Here is an 18,624-nt window from a genome sequence, read left to right on the forward strand (position 1 = left end):
CATGTAAGACAGAAGAGACACTGTGAGGACTCTGGCTTTTACTGTATGTGAAATGAGAAGTTACTGCAGTTTAGAGCAGAGAAGTGATGTGATATAAATTACTTATTTAAAGGATCACTCTAGGGGTGCCTGGGTGGCTCAGTTAGTTAAGTGTCGACTCTTGATTTCAGCTCAGGTCATGATCTCAGAGTCCTGAGATCAAACCCTGCAGCAGGCTCCATGCTGAATGTGGAGCCTGCTTAAGATTCTCTCTCTCGGGGCTCCTGGGTGGCTCAGTCATTAAGTGTCTGCCTTCAGCTCAGGTCATGGTCCCAAGGTCCTGGGATCGAGCCCCACATCGGGCTCCCTGCTCAGCAGGAAGCCTGCTTCTCCCTCCCCTGCTCCCCCTGCTTGTGTTCCCACTCTTGCTGTGTCTATCTCTGTCAAATAAATAAATAAAATCTTAAAAAAAAAAAAAAAAAAGATTCTCTCTCGGCGTGCTGGGTGGCTCAGTCAGTTAAGCATCTGCCTTCAACTCAGGTCATGATCTCGGTCCTGGGATTGAGCCCCATGTCAGGCTCCCTGCTCAACGGGGAGCCTGTTTCTCTCCCTCTGTTCCTCGCCCTGCTTGTGCTCTCTCTAATATAAATAAAAAAAAAATCTTTTAAAAAAAATACATTCTCTCTCTCTCTCTGCACTTCCCCCCCCCCCCCCCCCCCCCCGGCCCCGCCTTCCACTGCTTGTGCCCACTCGCTTGCTCCCTCTCAAAAAAAAAAAAAAAAAAAAAAAAGATCACTCTGGCCGGTATGGACAAAAGCAGATAAACAAAGTCATAGGCTATTACTGTAACCTAAGAAAAAGATGAAGTACTCCAAACAAGGCAACAGCAATGAAGATGGACTGAGAAGTGCTCAAATTCTCACATTATACATTAACAGAAAAGGAACCAGAAACTACCAAAAGCATGAGAAGATGATTAGGGAAATACATTTTATAACTGTAGTGAAAAACCGTTTCACATATGAAAATTTTTTAAAATTTTAAAGTCTGACAATACCAAACGTTGGCAAATATATAATAAAAACCAGATTTTCAAACTACTGATAAAAGGGAAGACTGTATAACTTCTTTGGATAACTGATAGGCATTTCCTAGTAAAATTAAACATGCACCTGCTTTATGACCTAACAATTCTAATCTAGGTATATCCTAGAGAAATCCTAACCATGTGCACACAGGAGACAGGTACAGAAATGTTATGCAAGTATTTCCTATAGCAAAAATAAATTTAGAAACAACCCATATGTCCATTAACAGAATGGGATAAATAAAATGCAATATAGCATAGTCATGCAGTGGAATGCTACACAGCAGTGAAAAGGAACAAATTACAACAATATGTATCAACATGGATGACTCTCAAAAGTACAACTCAAAAACAATGCTAAACAAACAAACTTGAAAAAGAACAATATATAAACTATAACCCTTGTACACTGCTAGTAGGGATGTAAAATGGTACAGTCACTATGGAAAATAGTATGGAGGTTCCTCAAAAAATTAAAAATTAACATATAATCCAGCAATCCCACTTCTGGGTATATATATCCAAAGGAACTAAAATCAGAATCTCAAAGAGATATCCACACTACCATGTTATTTATAGTATGATTCACAATAACCAAAATATGGAAATAACCTAAATGTCCACCAATGGTTGAATGAATAAACAAAATATGGTATATACATACAATGGAACTGAGCCTTAAAAACAGGTGACCTTGAGGACATTATGCTAAGTGAAATGAGCTAGTCACAAAAGGACAAATACTGTTGGATTCCACTTATATAAAGTATCAAAAGTAGTCGAAATCAGAGAAACAGAAAATAAAAAGGTGTCTGTAAAGGCTGGGGGGGTGGGAAAAGTGAGAATGAGTGTCAATAAGAGTTCCAGTTTTGCAAGATGAAAAAATTATGGAAATCTCAGGTACACCAATGTAAACATACTTACCACTACTAAACTAGACACTTAACAATGATAAAGATGGCAAATTTAATGTTATTTTTTGCCACAAAAAAAAATCTTTAAAAAAAAGAACCCATATATATATAATACATACACTTACATAAAATTCAAAACTAAATAATATACTGCTTAGAGATCCAGCAATATGCAGCAAATCTATAAAGAAAAGAAAAAAAAGGAAGAATGATTAACACAAAATTCAGGGTAGCAATCATCTCTATGGGAGAAGAAGGAAATATGACAAAGAAAGGACATGGTTAACAGAGGGCAGACAGTGGGAGGGATGGGTCAAATAGGTGATGGTGATTAAAGAGTACACTCATCATGATGAGCACTGAGTAATGTACAGAACTGCTGATCACAATACTGTACACTGGAAACTAATATAACACTGTATGTTAATTATAACCAGAATTAAAATTAAAAACTTGGCACTCCTGGCTGGCTCAGTCCATACAGCAAGTAACTCTTGACCTCAGAGTCTTGGGTTCAGCCCCACCTGAGGCATAAAAATTATTTTTAATTATTATTTTATTTTTATTTTTAAAAAATAATAAAATAAAAATTAAATACTTAATTAAAAATTAATTTTTTAATTTTTAAAATTAAAAATTAATTTAAAAATTTTTAAATAAAATAACAATTAAAAAAGGACAAAGTCTTCAATGTCATCAACAATATCCTACTTCTCGGGGCACCTGGGTGGCTCAGTCGTTAAGCGTCTGCCTTCGGCTCAGGTCATGATCCCAGAGTCCTGGGATCGAGCCCCGCATCGGGCTCCCTGCTCAGCAGGAAGCCTGCTTCTCCCTCTCCCACTCCCCCCTGCTTGTGTTCCCTCTCTTGCTGTGTCTCTCTCTGTCAAATAAATAAAATCTTTAAAAAAAAAAAAAAATCCTACTTCTCTTTTTTTATAATATCCTATTTCTTACTCTAGGTGGTAAGTACACAGGCGTTTATTATTTATTAAGCTAAACATGTTATACACATACTTTTGTATGCAAAAAAAAAATTTTTAATGTAAACTCAACATTATAGCCTTGGGGACTGGGGTAACTTTTTTAAAATGTATGGCCTTGCCGTTGACCCCCATTCTGATACAGAAGAGAAAGACAAAAGGGGTTTGTGGGAAGTAAATTTCAGCATGGTGATTTAGAAGCAGATTTGTCACCAATTAGACCTAGATGAATCCAGGCTGAGCCATTTACTAGTTTTGTTACCTCAGGCAAGTTACTTAAAGTCTCTAAGCCTCAATTCCCACATCCATAAAAAGAAGATATTAACAGTACCTACCAATTAGACTTATTATAAAGATTAAATGAGATAATGAATAAAGAGCATTCAGTACTATGTCTAGGACACAGTAAGCATTTCTGTAGGAGTGATAGTACTCTTTAAAAACTTCCTAGGTTATTCTAATCCTTCTCTTGCCCCACCTTCATTTGAAAGACTTTGTTGTTATCCTGAAAGAAAGATTAGAAAAGTCCTGTTAAAAGATATAACTCTAAAACCCATTAGAATTTTTCCTTGTGTTTCTATGGATCACATCACTTACAAAGATCATAACAAAGTTTTTTTACAGGTCAACAAAGACTTTTAAAAGTCAACCAAGAAGAAAATTATTAAAATGCAACTCTTCAAAATTACAAATACCATTAAGGACAACCATTCTATTTTTAAGTGGATATATTTTAGAGCTCTTAATAAACAGGTAATAATACTATATACTCAACCTCAAGCAGGATAAAGTTCGTCATAATTCAAAAACTTAACTGTTCTTGCCTCCAAGATCATTAGAAGTCCCAGAAGGGTCTGACAGATGAATTAACCCTTGGATTTTTGTTTTGTTTTGCTTCCCCTAACCATCCTCATTGTTTTATATATCTTATGTCCCTGAGATCAGGCCCCAAAACTGGCCTCAATTCTCTCAAAAGTTAAGTGTATCCAAGAAAGATTCCAAAGGGATGAACCGTAGTAAAAGAAAATTCTGGGCCAGACTAAGGCTGTAAGTTGGCCAGACAGAGTAAGGTGTATTAGACTCCAGTTTTGTGGGGGAGTAATTTCTGTGTACCAGAAACTCACAAAACCCTAAGTCACAAATCCACAAAGCACAAGGGTTTCTTGTACATATTACCATTGAAATGCTCCTCCACTCACCTTCCAGAATGTAGTTTAGGTTTATATTGCATTCCCAATCCAAAAGTGCATTGTTAACACCTCAAGAAGCATATGGAAACCATTTCCCTGATCTGCTCCTATATTAAAAATGTTTACTATAAGAGAAACAGATCTCTGAAACTGAACCTTAACAACTTATTAAAACAGAAACTCTCAAACTTGATTTACCTACAAACATTAGTTTTTATTATTGAACTGTAATTCCCTACACTCTCTCCATATTATCTGAAAACATTTCCTATTTCTTAAAAAACGTTTATTCTTTTTTGTTTCAAATATCAACTGTAATATATTTTAAGTTCTAACAAGAATCTACACAATACATTTGTTTTTAATAATTAATTTCTTAAACTATGTTAATAAACCTCCCAAAAATGAAATCCAAATAGTCATACAATGAATGGTATTAACTGTCCAGTAAATTTATTGTTTGTCCTATATCTGAAAGTTTCTCAAAAAATTTGAAAAACAAGATGGGTGCCCAGAAAGGGCGGGAGGAGTAGTTTGTATTATTTAACACATGGAATTCCTTTACATTAACTGAATCATCATCTTAGAACATCACTAAAAATATGGAAAGTTAAGAGACTCATTTAAAAATATTTTTTTCAAATTATATTTCTACTTTTGTATGTCAAGATTTTATATATAATATGTATGTATCATAAAATATATATACTTCTAAGATTGCAGGTTTAAATTGTATAGATGCAGAAAAGTATTTACACTTAAAAGAAAGTTACATCCAACCTCTGCTAAAACCAGTCATATGATTAAGTTCAAAAATTTTTAACACAGCACAGTATGTGTTAGGTGGGCTAGAGGGCAAGATTTTTATGTTCAGTTTAACTGTAAATATAAGCCATCAGTAATAAACCACTCTGGCTATGCCTCCGATTTCCAAAGTCACCTTAATTTTAAGAAGCTCTGTTTTTTTTACTCTCTTAAACTTTTTTTGTCCGGTGTTTAGCTTTCTTGTCACTAGTTCTCCAGCAATATCCGCCTGTTTAGTTATATTCTAAACTCTGGTGGCTCAGTCGGTTAAGTGTCTGCCTTCAGTTCAGGTCATGATCCCGGGGTCCTGAGACAGAGCCAGGAGTAGGGCTCCCTATTCAGCGGGAAGCCTGCTTCTTCCTCTCCTGCCTACGCTCCCCCTGCTTGTGTGAGTGCACACTCTGTCAGATAAATAAATAAAATCATAAATAAATAAGTAAATAAAATAAAATAAAAATATTCTAAACTCTGGCCACAAGCTGAATTATCAGCTTTCAATCCCTCATTACCTACACTGCTCTCCTTGATCTCACCCAGACCTCCAATACTTCGATACTTCCTTTTTCTCCTAATTTCAGGTAACTCCTAGTTACACTACCTTTCATAACCAACCTAGATTCCAAAACCCACTATTTCAGCTATTACCATTTGTTAATTTATTTGCCTATTTATTTACTGATATATTCCCTGCCTTGTTCCAGAAAGAAAGGCACTGAATCTTCAAAATCCCATTCTTCACCTAATCATCAATATCCCAAATGTGAGAATTATCCTAGATTACTTTTTTTTTTTAAGATTTTATTTATTTATTTGAGACAGGGAGTGAGAGAGCACAAGCAGGGGGAGTGGCAGAGGGAGAGGGAGAGACACACGGGGCTCGGCTCTGCTCGATTCCAGGACCCCAGGATCATGACCTGAGCCAAAGGCAGATGCTTAGCCAACTGAGCCACCCAGGCACCCCTAGACTACTCCTTCTTAGCCTCATAGCCAACAGATCACCAAATCCTTTCAATCTACCTCCTAAATCTGTCTCAAATCTTCCCTACTTTGAATTCAACTCTAATGCCTTAGTTAAGGTACTCTTCACATTCATTAATTCAACATAAAACAAGTGGCTAAAATATAGATTCTAAAACCAAATAACCAATTAACTTGTAACTGTTTATGGTAAGTTTTATCTATTTATGAGACTTTGACAGTAAGCAGTATAATATCAAAAGACAATCAGCTTCACTATCTAATAGAGAAGAAAGGCTTCCTTAGCAATTGGTCACTGTTATTGCAGACATAAAATCATAAACAAGGAAAAAGGAAGAATGTACTGACACAAACAGACCTTCCAGAAAAAGAGGGTTATAACAGTATTGTACAATTTAAGTGTATAAATGTATAAATCTGATGTTTATTTTCTATTTCTGAACTTTATAACTTTATACTGCAATAAATACCATGTACATATAAACTTTTCATTTTACATATATACAGTAGTTAAACAGGTAGATCACAACACTACCATAACACTTTCATAACACTATAAAGAGAGAATAATTAAGTCAGATTTAACTGCATTAAAAAGTGAACATTAAAAGACAGTACTGTGTATAGCCAACAAAACCAATCATTTTCCATGCTGGGCAATGAGTCAAGAATCTCGAACTGTCACCAGCACCTGCATTAAACATAAACCCAGACAGTAAACAACTGTCAATGAAAGATAAATCCATGTGACTACATCTCTGAAGCTTAAGCAAAACTAGTTTACATGAAGCAAAACAGCTTATTAAATGACCATATCTAAAGCAGTTCTTTGTTTTGACAATAAGCAATTTAATCATTTTTTTCCATCACTGTGGATCTAAAAGGTATGTTAAAATGTTATATTCTGCCAGGTGGATTAATACGTATGTATTAAACTATGCTTATACTAACACTGCTTCCTGGTCATTGTAATTCTAAATTACAGATAATGATAGGTTTACAGAAATGATTTTGCTCAATTACTACTCACCATGCATTCTGAATTTTCACTGCTTGATAACTGACACTAAATAGGAAAGCAGATGATACAACACATTCATAAACTGGAATTTAACCAAATGAAAGTTGGAGTCAGTTAGCATTAAGGTCTCTAACTTTACTAAAACACAGTAGAGGAAAGCATACAAAATACTTTATGGTCATGGAAGATTAGACAAATAATTCCACCACTTTGTACCTTAGTTTATTAATCTATAAGATAGGAACATGGACTAGATACTCTCTAAGATCTCTTCCAACATAAACAGTCTATGATTCTAAGAAATTAACATATACGCACATTTTAGAAAAGTATAAGCCATTCCCTTTATTCATTTAAAATGACACAGGCTATAGCTGTTGCGTTCGTAGTAACCAGCAATGCAGCAATAGCCATTTCATTCATAAATTAACAATTAAAGATGAGTGATAAAGATAATAGTAAGAACTTCATTTGAACCTCAGTAAGAAACTTCATTAGCACTAATGAGAACTGTATAAATCAACTCTTTAGATATTATTTTTTTCAACTTCACTAACTTATTAGTTTAACTGAGAAAGAGGCCAATCTGAATTTGCAAAGTTTCGGTGCCAGAAAAGCTTTAAAAGAAAAATCTATTCTCTCATCCGTTAAAAGCAAGAAATTGTACTAGATGATTTATAGGTTATTTTGGGCTTTAAAAAGTGTATACATGAGAATAAGCTATCTCTATACAGCAGTTGATAAACCAAACTGCAAACTGGGCTAGAAGAAACATGTTTCATTTTCTTTTTTTATTTTGCTTATATACAATACCAGTGCTCAGTATAAATTTCTAGCCAAATGATAGTCACATTTTTCGGTGAAACATACATAAAACTCATAGAAAAACCACTTAAAGAACCCATAACATAGAACTATTTTACCAGAGAATGTACTAAAATATCTTCCACATTCACTTTCTTGATAATCTATTTGAAACCAACTATAATCCATTACAAAGTATTGGAGTAAAGAACTAAAAATTTTCTCATAAAGATGAGACTTACCCAGAAAGTACAGTAATTATATCAAAGAATTCTATAGGATTTTTTCTCCTGAGAATTAAGCATGAGATTTCCAAAAGAAAGAGGAGATTATGGTCTTCAGTTGATGCACTACAAACTTAAAGCCACTGACTCAAACTGAAGCAGCAATTTGCTATGTGAGAAGCAAGAAGATGATTTACATAAAGGGAAAAACTGAAGAAAAATAGAATCAATAAAACATAGGAAAAGAGGAAAATACGAATATCTGATTTGAAAAAAAATGCTACAAAATATAAAGTACCAGAATTAGAATTTATCAACTCACAGATCTAGATGGTTTGATCCCACAATTAGCCACTAGGCCATTTATTTATATATACTAAAAATAGTCAACCCACACAAGTAAAGGTTAAATAACACATTTAAACTAAGCTATTATTTACAAAGCAAGATGTAAGAAAGGAAAAGCAACCCATAAAACCTTTAGTTATATTCAATAACTGAAGAAACTTAATAACCAGGACAAAAGATAGTATCATTCTGTAACTATGAGTATGCTTGCCACATAGTAGTACTCAGTATTTTTTTAACGAAAGCAATGAAACTTTAAAAGGAAAATACAACCCTAAAAAGAAATGTACTCCCCACAAAGAAATATAACCTAAATAACATTTCATTGCAACTCTTTGAAATATTTACTAAACATGGACATAAAATAAGCTCTTTGGGGTATGATAGTTTAAGTTCATACCTTAGTGCTAACAATTGAAAAATAAACAACTTGCAAACCTGAAAAAATGATGACCCCAAACTTTAAAGTAGCAAGTACTTTCTTTTCCTCAATTATTAAGGACTCTCAGGTAGATTATAGTTTTCACTCAGAAATCTGTTCAAAGAGTTCCTACATTAAGATTACTCTGAAATGTTTTCCTTAGCTAAAATCCAAAATGTATTTTAGTACTGTGATTTGAGAGCCAAGTGAATATCAAATGATGGGTAACCTCAGATGACTATCTAAACTTGCCTATTCCTAGAATCTGGGACATGGATTACCTTCTGTAACAGGGGATCCTTTCCACTCTAACTTAACCCAGTTTATGGGCAAGAAAAGAACTTCTAAGTCAACATACTTTGCTTCATGTTCTAAATTAAATAAATAGATCATAACACAGAGTCCATGCAGAAAGAAAGAAAGAAAGAAAGAAAGAAAGAAAGAAAGAAAGAAAACTACATATATTACATACATTTTTCAAAGGAGTCACAGTTCATAAACATCTAGCAAGAAAAAGTGTAATAGGTTTAGGAAATTCATTTCTTGTACTCAAAATGAGAATCTCTGTTTTTTTCTTTGTGCTCTTTTGCAGAATTTGCTAAAACCGTTGCTGAATGAGAACACCTAGACTGCCATCATGAAAACCAATAATGCACCTGGTAAGAACATAAAAGACTGACTCACCTGTGTGGAATCCATTATCCTCTGAAAAAAACCCAAGTCTGGTACCAGAGGGCACAATGTACTTTCTACCGGACAAGAGGAAAATGATTTTTCCTTGTCCTGCTTTCCAGCTGCCCAAAGAATAGATCCCATACTAATTGTAATATGACTCTTTTACAAAAATAAGAGGTGGATAAATGCCTTACAAACAATAGCCATTTCATGCAACTGTATTTCTAAATGTTCTTTCAGACTTATATTACTCATCAAGTCAAATGATTTTAAACTATAACTTGACCCTGTGCATTTGCTTAAAGCACAAACATCAAGGAAAAAAATACTTTATTTCTGTATTCATACAATCATATTGGAGACCTGCTGCTCAATACAAATATGAAATGCAAAAGGTGTTAAGTGTGACTGCAGTAGATTAAAACCAATTTAGCCTTTACAAAATTTTCAGTGTTGCAAAAGTGTATGGGGAAACAGGCACCTTTATATACTGTTGTAGGGAATTAACTGGTACACTTTATTAAAAAAAAAATTAGGGCGCCTGGGTGGCTGAGTTGGTTAAGCAACTGCCTTCGGCTCAGGTCATGATCCTTGGAGTCCCTGGATCGAGTCCCGCATCAGGCTCCCTGCTTGGCAGGGAGTCTGCTTCTCCCTCTGACCCTCCCCCCTCTCATGTGCTCTCTCTCATTCTCTCTCTCTCAAATAAATAAATAAAATCTTTTAAAAAAAAATTTAGAAAGCTATCAAAATTTCATATTTCTAAATACTCATCAATAGGAGAAACATCCATACAATGAAATATTAAGTGCTAAAAAGGAGGTAAAGTAGTTCCTGCTAATACTCAAGATCTACCACTAATTGAAAAAAGCAAGGTTAAAGTGTACTATGATGTCAATTGTGCAAATTTCAAATTAATACGACCATATGATTTCATTAAGGTATAAGTCTGTATTACCTACTTGGAATACACATATTACCTAACCGCACAAAAGTTGTGTGCAACTTTAATTTTTCACATCTCAGTTTCATTTATCTTCTCCCTATCCCAACTGGTTACAATTTTCTATTATTTAAACAAAATCTAATTAGAGGACTTACATCCCCATGAGAGTATATTCCCCTAATGGAACAAAATATCTACATAAGTAGAAATTGCTCTTTCTAAGTAAACAAAAAAAAATCTTTTAAAATCATAGAATGATTATAAAGCCTGTGATCTGAAAGTTATTTAGGGACAGTATGGGCAAGACTTTGGGACGCTAGGATATAAACCATGAACATAAATTGAGAATGACTTCCACATTTCTGACTTGGACCCTCTGGTATACTTGTTGGTGCCACTATACTCCTTATACCCCACCATCTGAATTATGCTCCTCAGATGACTCCAACAATTTATCATAACAATTACTACACTATATTGTAAGATTTTATTTGTCTACCTTCCATACATAGCTGTAAGACCTCTGGGCAAAAATTACCTCATATTCAACTTAGTATCATCAACTATACTAGGAGTAAGTGCTAAAAGAAAGTTTGAAATAAGAACCAAACTTAGAGCACTGCCTGGAAGAGGGAGAAAAAAAAAAATCTAAAACCCAGGGAATGCATGAACAGCTTCTCCTATTTCATATTCTCTGTTCCTAACTTTTTGCTTAATATATTCTAGAATTAAGAATAGAAAGAGAAGCTCTATGACTAATAACCAAATTTTCTAAGATAACTAGGGTGTAAATACTTTACAAGTATGAAATGAAATCAAACTGCAGTTTGTCTGCTATATTTTTCTGACATAATTTAAGAATAACAAGAGTGATATTCTAGGAAATAAAACCTTGCCCTAAAACCCCAAACTCATCCAATGATTGAAAAGTGAATTTTTTTAAAAACAACACATATAGAACCAAGGAATAAAAATTACCTAGGAATAAATACAATAAAAGTTGTCTAAAACCTCTACTTTAAAACTATAAAACACTGCTGAGTGAAATTAAAGTCTTATATAAATGAAAAGATACACCAAATTCATTGATTTGAATACTCAATATTGTCAAGACGGCAATTCTCTCCCAATTTAAAGCAATCCCAATCAATATTCTAGCAGGCATTTTTACCAAAAGTTGACAAACTGATACTAAAATTTATATAGAAATGCAAATGACCTAAAATAACCATGCAATTTTTAAAATAAAAAACAAAGTGGGAGAACTTACACTTCCTAGTTTCAAGACTTACCATGAAGTTGCAGTAATTAAAACAGTTTGGCTGTACTAGCAAAGATAGGTATAAATCAATGGAACAGAACAGAGGGTTCAGAAACAGACCCATAGTTAGTCAACTGTTGACAAAAATGCTACAGCAATCCAATGAAAAAGGAGAGGCATTTCAACAAATAGTGCTAAATACCCTAGATATCCCTGTAGGAAAAAAAAAAAAGAACACTCTTACCTCACACCATATACAAAAGTTAACTTCAAATGGATCACAGATCTAAATGTAAAATCTAGGGGCGCCTGGGTGGCTCAGTCATTAAGCATCTGCCTTCGGCTCAGGTCATGATCCCAGAGTCCTGGGATCAAACCCCGCTTTGGGCTCCCTGCTCCCGCAGGAAGCCTGCTTCTCCCTCTCCTACTCCCCCTGCTTGTGTTCCATCTCTTACTGTCTCTCTCTGTCAAATAAATAAATAAAATCTTTAAATAAATAATAAAATAAAATAAATAAATAAATGTAAAATCTAAAACTAGAAAACTTAAAAAGTTAAACATACACCTACCATGCAAGCCAGATATGCCACTCCTAGGTATTTACCCAAGAGAAACAAAAGCACATGTCCATACAAAAACTTTTACATGAAGTTCATAGCAGCTCTTTTGTAATACTAGTAACCAGAAACAAGCCAACTGTCCATTAACTAGTAAATGGATGAACAAACTAGTATATCTATACAAGAATGTTATTCAGTAATAAAGAGGAATGAACCACTGATACACACAATAAAAGAGATGAATCTCAGAATAATGGTGTTAAAGAAGCCAAGCCAAAGAAACAGAAAATAAAACAAACTATATAATTTTATGTAAAATAATAGCAAACGCAAACTACTCTATGATAAGAAAAAGCAAATCAGTTGCTGCTTGGGGGTGGGAGTAGAGAGAAGATTACAAAAAAACATAAGCAAATCTGGGGGATGACAGAAATATTTGTTATCTTAAGTGACCACTTCATGGGTCTATTAATATGTCAAAACTGATTAAATTATACACTTTAAATATGTGCAGTTTAATGAACATCAATTCCACCTCAGGAAAGTTGAAATAAGTAAAACAAATAAAAAGAAAAAAAATTAGTAATGTCTAACAAAATTTTAAATACACATTTTGCTGTTAGAAATTTACCCTATTGCTGTCCTTCACAACAAGCTTGTAAAACAGGTAGCATTATTTTTAGCACCATTTTAAAGATTTAGGAATCGAGGGGTCAGTCAAAAAAGCCTTCGCTGCAGGTCACTAGTAAGTGGTAGCACAAGGATTTAACTCAAGTTTCTTTGATTTCAAAGTCGATGCTTTTAACCACTGCACCAAAATGTCTTTCTATAAGCAAAATCTAGAAACCAAAAACCCATAAATGAACACAATAATTGGGAACAGTGCTAGTAAAAAGAATATAGTCAAAAAGCATAAGTTTATTTCTGGCTCTTCCTTTTGAAAGAAAACAAAACAAAACACCTGGTAGTATTTACATTAAGTAAATGTCTTCTGTGAGGTATTCTATTAATCCATTTGGCCTATATGATTTCAGTAATTTCTAGCTTGTTACATTCTAACTCCTACATATAACATGTTCATTTCTATTCTAATTCCAAATAACATAAACCCAAAATACATAAAGCAAATAGGAGGCACAAAAAATATATTTCCCAAGGGGGAATTACAAGCACTAAACTTATACTAGCTGTAGCAATTTATTATTACTGACACCATTCCTACTTTAAATCGTATGTTTTTGCATTTAGCTGCAACACATTATAGATTGCTTTTTGCAATTAACCTCCATAAGGAATTAATTATTAATGAATATGCCAAATACAATTATGAGAAATAAGACATTCATAATCCAAATAATGCAGAGACATCTACTGTAACGTATTACAGTTTAGATCTTAGAAATATAAACTACCTTAAAGTAAGAATTTTTTGTCTTTAAAATTTTGCTTATTAACCTCAACTTTCTAGAGAAACTCACTCCTTTTACTATGATCTGATTAGGCATAGACAAAATATAGATAAAGAATCTTCATCTGCTAACACAATATTTTATTAAATTATAAGATATCAATTATGTATTCATTTGATTGGCAATATGAGCACTTCTAAAAAATAAAGTAATATGTAGCTCAGCAAATTCCAGCTCCATAAAAACCACACATTATATAAAACTGATTTCTAAGTAGAATCACTCACAAGAATCAGAAGGTAAAAATTAAAATAAATGCTCTGTAAAAATATTATATGCTATTTTTCTGTTGTCAGAAATGTTTTATTTTTTTAGAAATGTTTTTAATAGTATCTTTTCAATAAACTAACACAATACACATTTTAAAATAAAAGCATTTTAAAATAAGACCTTTGAAAATAAATACAAATATTGAAAGTTATATTCCTAATGTCAAAGAACATAGAAATAGACGCTTAAAATGCTCCTCATGTATCCTCCAATAGATCTCAAAACTATAACATCTGCCATGTCACACCACAATCCTATAACTTTTTAAAAATTTTTCCCCCATGTTTTCTATTCCAAGTCCACAGATCAGTAACAAGAAATAAGATCAAATGACATGTTTTGGTACATTATCTAAAACAGTCCTAAAAAAGGATGCTCTCTTTAGAAACAACTTAGTTATAGCCTGGAAGTAAACACTGTAGAATTATTTATGAAGAAATTATACTTAATATTGGTAGATTTCAAGGCATTTATATTTTAATGGAATGAATTGTTTGTAAGTAAATCAGAGTTAGTGCTAGATGCAGTTTGCTTCAGTTACCTGAAATTAGAATAGCAAACTCATTAAATATATATAAATCAGTGATGCAGAGGCACTGCACCATATTGATGGAGCCTTCATTAATTTTCAATGATATAGCCACTATCATATTTGTGTTCTAAAGAAAACTGAATGAGGTATACAACCATTTTTCTTCATCTCAAAATTCTGGTTTTTTTATATATTCTAACAGTGAATGAAAGAAAACCTAATACTTCAAAACAGTTCTAACAAAGTCCATAAATATTACATTTTCTTGTCTTTTTGTGGGGAATACACTTATTTGTTTGTACAAGTATATATCCTTGATACAAATCAAAAATGAAATATGCATATAATTAGTTACCCTCTAAATCATTTCATCGTATAAACAATACACTTAGGCTTCCCAATTTGCATGTTTTGTTTTTTGGTTTTTGTTTTTTGTTTTTAAATATTTTATTTGACAGAGAGAGACACAGCGAGAGAGGGAACACAAGCAGGGGGAATGGGAGAGGGAGAAGCAGGCTTCCCGCGGAGCAGGGAGCCCGATGCGGGGCTCGATCCCAGGACCCTGGGATCATGACCTGAGCCGAAGGCAGTCGCCTAACCGACTGAGCCACCCAGGTGCCCCCAATTTGCATGTTTATACCTCAAAAGCCAAATACTATGACATTGTTTATATATTATCAATCAAATAAGATGATATGGCAAAATACAGGATTGGTGGAAAAGTCATTATTGAACATTTAAAGTTTTTTTTTAATGCTAGCATCCTGGAAACTAAAACATAAAAAGAAAATTATTCTAAGTGTATCAAAGTGATTTTGATAATATTGTAGTATTTTCATTTTTTAAAAAGGTTTGAGGAGCGCCTGGGTGGCTCAGTCGGTTAAGCATCTGCCTTCAGCTAAGGTGATGATCCCAGGGTTCTGGGATGGAGCCCCACGTCGGGCTCCCTGCTCAGGGGGGAGTCTGCTTCTCCCTCTCCCTCTGCCCCTCTCCTTGCTTGGGTGCTTGCGTGCTCTCTCTCTCTCAAATAAATAACCCTTTAAAAATAAATAAATAAATAGATAGATAAATAAATAAATAAATAAATGGGTTTGAGTTGCAATCTAGTTGCGTTATATCAATAAGAATTTTATTTAGCAAACATGGTTAAAATTTAATTGAATAATTCTTAACTGGGATTTACATAGAAAGAAAAAAGTACAGCTGACCATGTGGGCAATGCAACCATTTAACCTTAAATAGGCTTTGGTTTTCCCATCTGTTAAAAAAAAAAAAAAAGGCGGGGGGGGGGACAGGTGTAAAATAGAACTAAAAAGATGACTGCTAGACTCCTTCCAATTTTAAATTAACTGAGTTTGCCAACTTCCTATCAATCCTTTTGACAAAACAACACTTTGAGGGATGTACTTTTACACAGGCTTCCATGTTCAGCATGACAGCCAAATTAGACATCACATTCCACCTTCCTAATGGGGCTAATATTTAGATCTTTCCTCTTCAGTGGCTACTTCACAAAAACATTTATGCATTTTTAACCACCTAAACTTTTTGTTCCCTTGATGCTAATCTTACAAAAATTCATAACTTTAGGATATACCCACAAAAAATATGTGCTTCCCCTAAATCAGCAGAATGGTGACAATTAAGTTTCAGGATTTCAGGTTTCTGGTTTTCTTTTTTAAGATTTTATTTATTTATTTGAGAGATAGAGAAAGCACAAGCAGGTGGGGTTGAAGAAGGAGAGAGAATCTCAAGCAGACTCCACGCAGAGCAGAACACAGGGCTCCATCTCACAACCCTGAGATCACAACCTGAGCTAAAACCAGGAGTACCACGCTCAAAAGACTGCACCACCCAGCGCCCCTGGTTTCTGTTTCTTTAATAGCACTTTTTCAACAAATAGTTTAACAAATATGTGGCATATTTGTTAAAGCCCACTTTCACACCTTAATTACAAAGAATATTTTTATAACTCTAAACTTCCTTTTCTTCCTTGTAAAGAGAGAAAAACTAATTCCCTTTTAATGACTCAAAAGAGCTCAAACACTATAAAACTAATGCAGGCAGTAATCATGTCTGCCACACTCACTGTTGTATACTCACACCTTGTCTTCCAACACTGCTTGAACACAAGACTCTCCTAGATTGATAGTATAAAATAGAAGGTCTCTCCCCCAGAGATCTATGTTGGAGCCCAGAAATTTGTAATTTAATCATCTTGCACCCAAGATGATTCTTAGGATGAAGCAAGTTTGGGTATCAGTAATCTGGAGATTTTATTGAGTGTACACAAGAGAGACTGAAAACTTATATTTAATAGTAAGCAACAACTAATGAATTACTATTGACTCTTTTTTCTCTTTGAAAATAGACTTAACACATTTGACGCTTGAATAAAACCATTAAAATCCCGGGTTAAATTTTCTTTCAATTATTCTCATTCTATTTACTATCTCAGGGACTAACTGCTAAGTAAACAAGAAGTAAATTGCCAAAAAGATTGACACTTAACCTAAAAACTGTGTTGCTACATTTAGAATACTAAAAACAACTCTTTATAGTTGATTACAGATTAAGTTTACTCTTAAATTTACCTGAATCCTTAAACTTACTTGAACTGTGCCTAATCTAATCCTCACAGTAATCTTGTGAGATATAGGCTACTGGTAAACTCACTGTACAGGTGAGCAATCAAAGGCTTAAAAAATATGACTAATTTTCCCTCAATCACACAGCTAATAAGTAGCAAACCTACGATTCAAACTCAAGCAGACTATCATTACATATTCATTAGACATAACATTTTATGTCCAAAGCAGAAAAAAGGCAATGAGAAAATAAATTAGAGGTGTCTGGGTGGTTCAGTCGGTTGAGCATCTGCCTTCAGCTCAAGTCATGATCCCAGGGTCCTGGAATCAAGTCCTGCATAGGGCTCCTTGCTCAGCAAGGAGCCTCCTTCTCCCTCTCCCTCTGCCTGCCACTCCTCCTGCTTGTGCTCTCTCTCTCTCTGTCAAATAAATAAAATATTTTTTTAAAAAAGAACTTAAAAAAAAAAAGAAATCCTCTCTGTTTATACTTGTATTCCTAAAGGAAAGTAATATGCTACTGTTTCAGGTTCTTGCAGAAAAAAATAATTTGTATTTTAACAAATAAGTGTGAACATCTCATAAACAGCTTCATATTACCTGTTTGAATCTTAGAACACGAATTTGGTAATACAACTTCTAGGGAAAGAAATCCTAAAGAATGCCCATTCATGAAGCCAAAGTTCCTACGCAACTTTCTGATACCTACAGGCAAAATCTCACAAAAGTTTTCCTCCAAAACAGGAAAAAAGAAAAAAAAAAAAAATATATATATATAGAGAGAGAGAGAGAGAGAGAAAGCCATACAGCAGATAAAATGAATCTTTAAAAAGGATTGCCAGTAAGAAGAAAAGAATTAGAAAGGAGGAGCAGTATGGAGATAAGATACAAAGAGACACATTACAAATAACATAATTACTATTAGTAACTATAGTTTTAAAGAACTATAACATTAAGTTACACTAGATAAGAAAAGGAACTGAAATAAGTATATTAGCACACATGGCATCTTAAAGACTAAAGTACACTAATTATCACTTCCAGTCAAAGCCAAAAATATATATCACAGCCATAACATAATCAATCCATAGTGAAGTACTCATATTCTGTAAATAGAATGTTCAGCACTCTCCCCCATATTGGAAAAGAACAATTACAACTAACAAAAATGACTAAATTTTTTGTATCTTATGAGTTTTATTAATGATGTGAAGTCAAAGACCAAAACTACTGACCACAATACTGAAACAAATAATACATTATATGTTAAAAAAAAAAAAAGAAGAAGATAGCAGGAAGGGAAAAATGAAGGGGGGGAATCGGAGGGGGAGACGAACCATAAGACACTATGGACTCTGAGAAACAAACTGAGGGTTCTAGAGGGGAGGGGGGTGGGGGGATGGGTTAGCCTGGTGGTGGGTATTAAAGCGGGCATGTATTGATTGGAGCACTGGGTGTTATGCACAAACAATGAATCATGGAACACTACATCAAAAACCAATGACGTAATCTATGGTGATTAACATAATAAAATAAAATTTAAAAAAAAAAACTACTGACCACAATAATCTTATTAACT

The 18,624-nt window shown here is 33.9% G+C and overlaps 1 protein-coding gene across 3 annotated transcripts in view; it reads right to left on the reverse strand.

The window, feature by feature from the left end:
* The window catches only part of MNAT1 (MNAT1 component of CDK activating kinase), a 201,635-nt gene that overhangs the window by 173,609 nt on the left and 9,402 nt on the right, over positions 1–18,624 (reverse strand). The window contains exons 1-2 of one of the 3 annotated variants that reach the window (XM_034993192.1): positions 8,768–9,306; positions 2,106–2,161 (exon numbers count right to left, since the gene is read on the reverse strand). The exons of the other annotated variants lie outside the window; for them this stretch is intronic. Coding sequence (XP_034849083.1) covers positions 2,106–2,107 — 2 coding nt within the window. The 5' untranslated portion in view covers positions 2,108–2,161; positions 8,768–9,306. Of the gene's footprint in view, positions 1–2,105; positions 2,162–8,767; positions 9,307–18,624 lie in introns of those variants that run through there. 3 annotated transcript variants of the gene reach the window in all.

This window comes from Mirounga leonina, unplaced genomic scaffold, assembly GCF_011800145.1.
Source record: "Mirounga leonina isolate KUSES-001 unplaced genomic scaffold, KU_Mleo_1.0 Mir_82, whole genome shotgun sequence".
Taxonomy (NCBI): domain Eukaryota; kingdom Metazoa; phylum Chordata; class Mammalia; order Carnivora; family Phocidae; genus Mirounga; species Mirounga leonina.